Below are 11010 nucleotides of genomic sequence, written 5' to 3' on the forward strand. Positions count from 1 at the left end.
GACAGAGAATCAATAAATTATCATTTGTTTACCTCTGCAGGGCCCAGTATTTGGGATGAATTGTCTTCCTCCAAAGCAACATATGTATCCCTACCCACAAACAACACACACCCCACCTTATGTGGAAGAGGATGAGGATGGACTTCATTTTGAATCTATTGTGCCTCTACCTGATAAGGTTGATGTGAAATCCGGTGAGGAGGATGAAGAGGAGATGTTTTGCAAGAGAGCAAAACTCTTCCGATTTGACTCGGACACTAAAGACTGGAAAGACAGAGGCATTGGCCGTATCAAAATCCTGAAACACAAAACCTCTGGGAAAGTTTGTTTGTTTATGAGGAGGGAGCAGGATCTGAAAATCTGCGCTAATCACTATATCACTTCCAACATGGCCCTCAAACCAGATGCTGGATCTGACAAATCCTGGATGTGGTACGCTATGGATTGTGCAGGTGAAATACCGAGGACTGAGCAGTTGGCCATTCGTTTTAAAACAGCTGATGAGGCAGCACTGTTTAAAGTCAAATTTGAGGAGGTTCAAAAGTTCCTTTCAGAATCCCCACAAGGCCAACAGATTGAAAAGAGATTTGAAACTCCAAAGCCTCAGGTTTCATTCAAAGAAGTGGATCTCAAAACTCTGTTTTCCAAGAAGGAGGGTGAATGGGACTGCGATGTTTGCTGCGTAAGAAATGCTTCCACGTCTGCTGTATGTGTGGCATGCAGCGGTGCAGCTCCTTCTACAGCAAAGGTGAAACCTGTAGAGGAGCCCAAAGGCTCTGGCCCTGTGGCTTCTCCTGCCAAATGGTTTTCCTTTGGACCTTCTGGAGATTCCACTAAGAACACTGCCAGCACTGATATCAGCTTGAAGGGCTTCACAACTGGATTTCAATTACCAGTTTCTTTTAAGTTTGGATCGAAGGATGCTGTGGTGACATCTGCTGGCTTCGGAGCTCAGGCAAATAAGAAAACAGTTCAGACTGATGCACAAAAACACAAGACAACAGTTCCAGCAGTCCCATTTGGCACTGGATTTGGTGTTCTGTTTGCCAAGAAAGAGGGTCAGTGGGACTGTGACTTATGCCTAGTGAGAAATGAAGCTACATCTAGCCATTGTGTTTCATGTCAGACAGCAAACCTAGATATGAAAAACAAGACCTCTGCTGCACCATCAAGTTCCTCTTTTACCTCCAGTTTCAGTCAAAGCACTGCTTTTCAGTTCAGTACAAGTAAGGATAAAGCATCCTCAGAAGACTTCAAGTTTGAGTCCTCCACAATTGGGGCTGAAAAGTCATCATGCAGTTTTTCATTTTTGATGCCGGGGCCTGTTAGCGAATTTAAGTTTGGCATTGCAGGATCTGAGGCAAAACCATCAGACAAACATTCACAAAATGGATCTGCATCTGACCTCCTGAAAAATATTGCTGAGCTTCACAAAGAAAAAGAAATAGAGGCAGCCCCAAGTTCCTCAGATGAGTCTGCAGATGCTGATAGTCACTATAATGGTAAACCTAACACCTTTAGTTTCGCTGACTTGGCAAAGTCACGTGGTAGTTTTCAGTTTGGCCAGAAGGATCCCGCTTTCAAAAGCTTTGCAGGGGCTGGTGAGAAGCTCATTGCAGGGTTTCATTCTGGCTCCAGGACTGACATCTCCGACGATCAAGATGATGAAATGTATAAAACCGAGGAGATTTACGATTTACGAGCTGATGGAGCATCTGATGATGGTAGGTCACTGTAGTGAAATCCATCTCAAAGACTAGTCACGTAATCAGAGCTCATCAATGAGATTCGCTTGATGCCCGGTTGTTGGGACAGAGAAATATCTTGTACCTACAGGCAAATGAGTGGTAACATAAGGTACTTACCTGAAGTGTATGTACATGGTAACAAATAAGAAACACAGCTATACTTAACAGTCATACATGCATGGTCATTAGTTTGTACATACAGACAAGTGTGGGTAAGAACGGTCACTTACAGGTAGTGCCCGTACATGGTAACTAATAAGACATTACTTTACATATTAATGATATGTACATGGTAAATGTGTAGCACCTATGGAAAAATGTGGTATCATGTGGTAATAAGACACATATTGTACTTGGTATATACGTGGTAAATATGTAGTACTTACAAACAAGTGTGTGTAATGGTCACTTACAGGTATTGTCAGTATATGGTAACTAATAAGACACATTACTATATTACTGTAACACAGTTCGTAGATCGGGAAGAAGGAGGCGGGAACCGGTGAACATTTAAACCACTTTAATAATAAAATAAACAAACATAAAAGTAAAGCAGCAGCCCCTCACGGATGACTGCCGCACACAAAACACAAATAAAAAGTCCAGGCCTGGTCCTCTCTCGTCTTCCACTGTCGTCAATCCTCCTTTTATCCTTCCGGATCTCCTCCGTGGGACTCGAGACCGGTGAGTGGCGCAGGTGTCGCTCATTATCATGAACTCCACCGGCCCTGCCACACTCGCCACAATTACTAATTGTATATACATGGTAAATATGTACCAACTACGGAAACATGTGGTATTATGTGGTAACAAGACACATACTGTACTTGGTTTATACGGTATGCTTGGTTAGTCCTAACCTTACCTATAAAAAGAGGACCATATTAGTTACCATATACGGATACTGTAAGGATGTGCCTGTTTGTACCCACTTGTCCTTAAGTACTACATATTTATCATGTATATACATTAGTAAGTACAGTAAAGTATCTAATTAGTTACATGTACAGGCACTACCTGTAAGTGACCGTTCTTACCCACACTTGTCTTTATGTACAAACTAATGACCATGCATGTGTGACTGTTAAGTATAGCCGTGTTTCTTATTTGTTACCATGTACATACACTTCAGGTAAGTACCTTGTGTTACCACTCATATTTATCATGTATGTACCAGGGAAGTACACATACTGTAAAATAAAGTGCTACTGACTTTTGTTCAGTGTGTGCACTCACTTAATGAGTTCTGCTCTCTCGTAATTTTCAGAATGTTAAGAATAAGACGTGCCGCTTCCTCCACACAAAAATGTTCCTTAGCATATTCCATTAATCACCAATAATCATCATCACAATATCAAGAGCAATCAACAATAATGATTTTTCTTATAATACTGCAGCTGTTTCTTGTGATATTTTTTAAAATTAATATACTTAAAAAATGTTAAATATTTTTATCATGCAATGTTACATGCAGAGCCAGTGTTCTGACAATTTGTGCCACCCGCTTAGATTTTGCTACCTCCCATTAAACAGATAGGTAGCACAAATCGATAGCGAAAAATACTACCCATCAGATTGTGCTACTAGCATCTTATTCATGTGGTTTGAGGCTTTTGTAATGTCCATAACTAACCCTACCCTAAACCTACCCACCCATACCTAATCTTACCCTTAAAACAATGCAAATATATTTTTGGTAGCACAATCTGATAAGTAGCATGTTTCGTCGGTACACCGGCCCAAGGCATAAGCGAACTATGCGGCTGCTTAGGGCCCCCGTGGCTACTAGAGGGCCCCCAAGAGTAGCCTACATGTTTATTTTATTTTAAATCGTGATATATTATGTCAATGGACAGTGGTAATTATACAAAAGCTCAATATTAAATAATTAAATAATCTATATCATTTTATTATTTCTATAGCGGCGTGTCATGCAGGCACAATAATGATGTTGATAATATTTGCTGGACGCTGCCGTGTGAATCTGTCGGATTAACATCACATAAATTCACATATTTCTCCCAAAACACATGAAAGTAAGTGGCCAGTTAGTTGGGAGAAAAACAGAGTAAACTTTATAGTAACCTACACAATGTGTATTTGACAGGAATAAAACATGTCCTCCATTAATTGAAAGGATTATTTATTGCCACTTTCCATAGAAATCAGTGTGCAGCCTATTTAACAAACTAAATGTATTTTTAACTTAATTAAACTGCAGTTAAGTGTCTGAAACCTAAAATAAACTTTATTCGGTTGAAAACACGGAACGGTTATGAAATATGAAAAGCACTGAGTGCGTCTTTCTTTTGTCTTTTTTTCTCTGAGCTCGTCTCTCTGGCTCAGTGCCAGTCTCGTTTTGGGGTGGAGGGGGCACAAATTCAACATGGGGGTTGTGTGGCACAAATCAGGGGTGCGTTTCTCAAATCCTTCTTTAGCTAAGACAGAACTTGCGACCATAGTTGCTTTTGGGAAACGCACCCCATATCAGATCAGACCCCCACACACACACACACACACACACACACCCCAGTTAATTAGCACAGCCTAGGTGGGGTATCTTTTTGTTTTAGGGAAGTTCATGTTTGAACATCAGAACGTCAGCAAATAGACTTCTTAATATATTATAATATAACATTTTACTTGGTTTTAGATGAAAGTTGTTGTCTTCTCTTCTGCGTAAAAATAATTTTCCTGGGTATATATTTTTGTAATAAAAATAAGCTTCTGTTTCATAAACTGATAACAGCATAACATTATTTACCTTAGCTTGTCTTTGCTATTATATTCCAATATCATTATGCCTCAATTAGCCAGATATAGATTAAGAGTTGTTTTACATGTACAGATGCTCTCTGCTGTGTTTAATATTTATTATAAAAAAATATGACTTGTAATAAAAGTACAACTTCGATTAATATTTATGTTGTTAAAATAACATTCTGTTCTGTAAATGCATTGTCTGCTAGTTTATTTAGTTAGGCCTACTTTTCAGCGCACCACATTAAGTATGTCACTTAATACGTTAAGACTTTGAATGCTAAAGTGCAAATTAACACCTGACCACTCTTGTAAGTCTGCAGTTGTTACAAATAAAAATCACAGAAGGGTGAAAACATGCCAGGCACACAATGGTATGATTTAAGCAACACAGCTACAACAAACAAAGCTGATAATGTGTGTTAGATTTATAGTGTGGGAATAATCAAGCTTTGACAATAACCAGTCATTTTGGCGGCACCGAGGGGCCCCCAAATAAAATTCTGCTTAGGGCTTGGGCCGGCCCAGGCAGGTGATGCATTTTAGACCATGAAACTTGTTTTCCTTTAATTTTTCATCCTTCGGTAAAACGCTGTCACAAATGCTATCACATTTATTAGCACAGTGAGGAAGTACTGAACTCCAACTTAGATGTTTTCTTGTGTTTTCAGTTGATCAGCATCAGAGTGCATGTGAATGGTTACCAGGTTAGGAAGATTAAGTAAGCCACATTGATTTAAGAGAAAAGCCCTGAGTGGGGGATTTAAGCTCTTGAAATCTGGCGCCTGCAGTCATGAAAGTTTGCCTATGCTTGTCACCAATGCAAGATAACAAACAAAAAATCAATGGGCAAATATTGTGACTCTAATTTTTAATCAAGCATATGACCTGTGAGCGAGGATCGGGCTCAGAGAGTGAAGTTCAGTGACACTCATTCAAGCTGTCAGTCATCATTTGCCTGCTGAATGTTGTTAAGCGCATGACGTGTGTTTTCTTTCCTCCAGCAGGTCTGTCTTTTGGATTTGCATCTGCTGATGGGTTGTCATTTTCAGAATTGGCAAAGCTTTCATCAGAATTTGCATTTGGTAAAAAAGGTGAGTGCTGTCTTTACCTGTTCACCAGTGTTTCCCATTTTACCTGTCTGATTCATTAGACAGAAGCAGCTCGAAGGTCATTTGTTTGATTTCTCATATTAAACAGTGCGATCCGGTTCACAAGTCTTTCTACGGAGTCTTTGCTGAGCAATCATTTAAGTTTTTCACTGTTACGATTACAAAGTCAGTATGTCTTTATGCAAGATTTACATTCTGTCACCTGAACCAAAGCACAAAAGAGAACTGCTGCTTATGAGGGCTGAAGTCAATATTAACACTAAATAATACATTAAATTTTGATTTATTTTTCATTCCTTCAGAACACTTGTGACACTTTATACAACACTTTATTTATTCTGTGGTGGTAATATACATGGTGCATCTCATTGAATTAGAATGTCGTGGAAAAGTTCATTTATTTCAGTAATTCAACTCAAATTGTGAAACTCGTGTATTAAATAAATTCAGTGCACACAGACTGAAGTAGTTTAAGTCTTTGGTTCTTTTAATTGTGATGATTTTGGCTCACATTTAACAAAAACCCACCAATTCACTATCTCAACAAATTTGAATACTTCATAAGACCAATAAAACAAACATTTTTAGTGAATTGTTGGCCTTCTGGAAAGTATGTTCATGTACTGTATATGTACTCAATACTTGGTAGGGGCTCCTTTTGCTTTAATTACTGCCTCAATTCGGCGTGGCATGGAGGTGATCAGTTTGTGGCACTGCTGAGGTGGTATGGAAGCCCAGGTTTCTTTGACAGTGGCCTTCAGCTCATCTGCATTTTTTGGTCATGAAGCATGAAGTGCACCAAAATTTCTTGGTAAACGGGTGCAGTGACTTTGGTTTTCGAAAAACACAATGGACCAACACCAGCAGATGACATTGCACCCCAAATCATCACAGACTGTGGAAACTTAACACTGGACTTCAAGCAACTTGGGCTATGAGCTTCTCCACCCTTCCTCCAGACTCTAGGACCTTGGTTTCCAAATGAAATACAAAACTTGCTCTCATCTGAAAAGAGGACTTTGGACCACTGGGCAACAGTCCAGTTCTTCTCCTCAGCCCAGGTAAGACGCCTCTGACGCTGTCTGTGGTTCAGGAGTGGCTTAACAAGAGGAATACGACAACTGTAGCCAAATTCCTTGACACGTCTGTGTGTGGTGGCTCTTGATGCCTTGACCCCAGCCTCAGTCCATTCCTTGTGAAGTTCAGCCAAATTCTTGAATCGATTTTGCTTGACAATCCGCATAAGGCTGTGGTTCTCTCGGCTGGTTGTGCATCTTTTTCTTCCACACGTTTTCCTTCCATTCAACTTTCTGTTAACATGCTTGGATACAGCACTCTGTGAACAGCCAGCTTCTTTGGCAATGAATGTTTGTGGCTTACCCTCCTTGTGAAGGGTGTCAATGATTGTCTTCTGGACAACTGTCAGATCAGCAGTCTTCCCCATGATTGTGTAGCCTAGTGAACCAAACTGAGAGACCATTTTGAAGGCTCAGGAAACCTTTGCAGGTGTTTTGAGTTGTTTAGCTGATTGGCATGTCACCATATTCTAATTTGTTGAGATGCACCTGTACATGACAGTGTTAATGTGTTTGGTCTTGGCGGAATAGATCTGCTACGCTGCTGCTGCAGAGCAAGTACAGAGACTTGCTACTGCCAATACAACTACAACATGCTGCTGTGAGCATGTAAGAAATACTGCTGCTGCACATATAACACATATGAATAACCCCCATATAACATACACCAATCACCTCGTAGCAGATCTATACAGGTGGAGCTGGGGAAGGTGGAGGGTTTCTGAAGTGCGCTGCTACTGCTACAGCAAGCACTAGCCAAGTATTGAAATGTTGAGCAGTGAGATCATTGGCTACTGATACAGGAGAGAACCAATCAGGTGTTACATGATAATGATGTCATTATATCAGATTGAGTTAGTCTATCTATCGGACTGCGCCATCTAGAGTTTCATGCCAGAACTTTGTATTTGTCTTCTGATAATAAAAAATTGTTTGTACTGCATACTGTAAGTACTGTTAATGCTGTCTGAAAACACACAAGTCAATGTGATTCTAATCTAATTTCATCTTTGTCTGACTTTTGAAAATACTGTCCTTAAGCAGATCATTGGGTCTTTTGTTTGTTTTTAAAGACCTATGCATAGCATCATTTTTGGGAAAAGAAAATCAAATTACAACTTTAATTCCATGGCTTGAAAGGTGAATCATGAACAGTTTCCGCAAAGACTTGCTCTTTTCTGCATTTCATAATAATGTATTTTCCTAAAAAACTGTTTTCTGATGCGTATAGCTGTGTTGTCTAAAGCTTGTGACTGAGCACAAACATTTCAAAGACTGCAGAAAAGATCCTGTTTTATAAGCCAATCCAATTTTTTTTTGTGTGTGTGACTTCATTGGCAACATTAATAAGAATTAGTATAATGCTAGTATGTTATCATACTGCTGCTGTCAGCATTGATATTGGCAGTGTAGTGTTTTCATCGTGTTTATTTCTACAGATGGTAATTTCTCGTGGTCAGGCGCAGGAGCCACAGTCTTTGGAAGAGCAGCGACACAAATTAAGGAAGCAGAAGAGGAGGGCAGTGATGATGAAATGCCCCATAATGACAAGATCCACTTTGAGCCGAGCGTGTCCCTGCCTGAGGTGAGCGTTTGCTGTGATGCTGTTAGCTCTTCATGTCTCTAGAGAAATGTGACGTGTGCTGACGTGGTTCCTGCAGGTGGAGGTGAGGTCCGGTGAGGAGGACGAGAAGATCCTGTTCAAAGAAAGAGCCAAACTGTACCGCTGGGATCGTGAGCTCAACCAGTGGAAGGAGCGCGGCGTGGGAAACATTAAGATCCTCTTTCACCCCGTGAAGAAGAGCTACCGCCTGGTGATGAGACGCAAGCAGGTGCTAAAAGTCTGCGCCAACCACATCATCAGCCAGAGCATGAAGCTCAAGCCCATGAACACCTCGGCTAATGCGCTGGTGTGGACCGCCACAGACTACTCAGGTACAGTACATGTCTCACTCCTCTCCTCATACACATATCTCTCCTGCTGGTGTCTACACATCTGCATGTTCGTTCACACACACAGAGGGAGACGGGAAAGTCGAGCAGCTGGCGGCCAAGTTCAGGACTCCAGAACTGGCGGAGTCCTTCAGTCGAGTGTTCACAGACTGCCAGAGCCGCATGCCGCAGGCTGACGCCGCTCAGATGTCTGCCGCCGAGGCGCTTTCACGAGAGTCCAACCCTGTGGTGTTCTTCAACATCGTCATAGATAACGAGGATACTGGGAGAATCGTCATGGAGCTCTTCGCTCACATCGTGCCCAGAACGGCGGAGAACTTCCGGGCTTTGTGTACGGGAGAGAAGGGCTTCGGTTACCGCCGGTCCCTCTTCCACAGGATCATCCCGGACTTCATGTGTCAGGTGAGGACACAATGATATTATGTAAACTCACTGATGATGTGTTCTATATAAAGACAGCATGATTATTCATTTACATCAATGCCTTGATTGGATCAGTTCATTGAAATAAATTCTCAATGTCAAAACAATCATTATTACAATTCTATAAAATCAATAAATAATGCACATCTGTCAATAATGCCCAAGTTGTTCTTCTGCACAGATGTCTTTTAATAGTTGTGTCCAAAGCAACTGAGTAGCAGGGTTATTATTATTATTAAAATTAAAACTCTAAAAAAAACATTAACTGAAAGTATGAAAAACATTATTATGGGGTTCCAGATAATTTCCATTTTCATTTTAGGTGAAGTGCTAAAATGACTTAAACCAAACAAAATGTAATAAACATGAATAAAAACTATATATTAAAAAACTGTCTCTCAGGGTGGTGATATCACCAGCCAGGATGGGACAAGAGGAAACTCCATCTACGGAGGGAAGTTTGAGGACGAGAGCTTCGAGGTGAGGCATACGGGGCCGGGGCTGCTGTCCATGGCCAACCGCGGCAGAGACACCAACAACTCACAGTTCTTCATCACCCTCAAGAAAGCAGAGCACTTGGACTTCAAGCACGTTGCCTTTGGATTCGTCAAAGACGGCATGGATGTGGTGAGGAGAATCGGAGAGCTGGGCGCTAAAGACGGGAAACCCACAAAAACCATCACCATCTCAGACTGTGGACAGATTATTTGAGATTTTCTACACAAACTAGTGTTCATAATGTTTGAGACTGTGTTCCCCCGAGCTCTTGTTAAATCAGAACTTGTGTATGCTGAGGTTTTATTGTTGTCCTCTTTGTGCATTAATGAAGTGGACAGCACAGTTGACAATCAAATTCATAGTTTGCAAAAAAGAAGAAAAAACTTTATTAAAAAAGTTTACCCCAGAGTTTCTTCATATTTACAGGGGCTTAATTGGATGGAATGTGAATCTTTCATTGTTATATGTCTGTAATATTTCTGCAGTTCACTGCCATGAGGTCCCATGCAGACACTGCCATGTTGCTTGCAAATTTTAAACATCTGCATTACACTATTGATTCAAAGAGTGTCATCATTGACAAAAACAAACTGCTGTGAAATGCTTATGGATATTTTAAAAGCAAAGCTGCTTTATTTCTCCTTTAGTTTTGACAAATGTTTAAAAAAAAAAAAAAACACTGGTAACAAGCATTTAAGTTACAACTAACTAGCCAGCAGTGAGATAAGAAGTGATCTATTCATTTGTGTGGAGTAAATGTGCTCTTTAAGGATAGTTTCAACTCCCTTTTTCTTTTTAGTTCAGAGATTTGACATACATGATACTGATAAAACTGTGCCTTTTATTAAACATTTTCTGAGACCTTTTTGTGTGTTTTAATAGAAATAAATAATATATTTTATGGAATAAAATAATATATTGCCCCCTGTGAGCTCCCCTGCATGATATTGTCTGATGTCTGTGGCATTACATGCCTTACCAATCCACATAACTGTTGTCTGTATTGTGTTGTTGGTGAAATAAATAGATGGACATCAACTGCTGGTCCTCATTTAATCTGACAAGATAAATCATCTGTGTTCCAAAATCATTTCACCCTTTTAAATTCCTCTCCCATGCAGCGACAGTCCAGAAATCATAGCCTTAAAGTGAAAGCATAAAAATAGCAATAAATACATGGAAAAAATATTGTAAATATGATTTGAAAAGAAAAATCCAAGTATACTGTAAAAATGAGTTTTAAAGCAAAGATGAAATTAGATTAAGCTTAATAGAAACCCACCTCTTCTATGCAGAGACAGTGCAGAAAGTGAAGAGGAGGAGCAAAGACAGGAAATTAATATTTACACTTCAGTCAGAAATTTAAAGGAGAAGACGCACACATATACAGATAGGCACATCAGGTATACATTTGAACATTTTGTGTAATTCTACATATGA

At 40.1% G+C, this 11010-nt stretch overlaps 1 protein-coding gene across 3 annotated transcripts in view; it reads left to right on the plus strand.

The window, feature by feature from the left end:
- LOC131527385 (E3 SUMO-protein ligase RanBP2-like) overlaps positions 1 to 10597 on the plus strand; it is a 33905-nt gene extending 23308 nt beyond the window's left edge. For 2 of the 3 annotated variants that reach the window (XM_058756445.1, XM_058756448.1), the window contains 6 exons: positions 41 to 1724; positions 5513 to 5602; positions 8136 to 8281; positions 8358 to 8631; positions 8717 to 9051; positions 9475 to 10597. In XM_058756445.1, coding sequence (XP_058612428.1) covers positions 41 to 1724; positions 5513 to 5602; positions 8136 to 8281; positions 8358 to 8631; positions 8717 to 9051; positions 9475 to 9783 — 2838 coding nt within the window. In that variant the 3' untranslated portion in view covers positions 9784 to 10597. The remainder of the gene's footprint in view (positions 1 to 40; positions 1725 to 5512; positions 5603 to 8135; positions 8282 to 8357; positions 8632 to 8716; positions 9052 to 9474) is intronic. The other variant, XM_058756447.1, reaches the window with a different exon arrangement.
- Positions 10598 to 11010: the final 413 nt, after the last annotated feature.

The sequence above is a fragment of the Onychostoma macrolepis genome, chromosome 20 (genome assembly GCF_012432095.1).
Source record: "Onychostoma macrolepis isolate SWU-2019 chromosome 20, ASM1243209v1, whole genome shotgun sequence".
Lineage (NCBI taxonomy): Eukaryota > Metazoa > Chordata > Actinopteri > Cypriniformes > Cyprinidae > Onychostoma > Onychostoma macrolepis.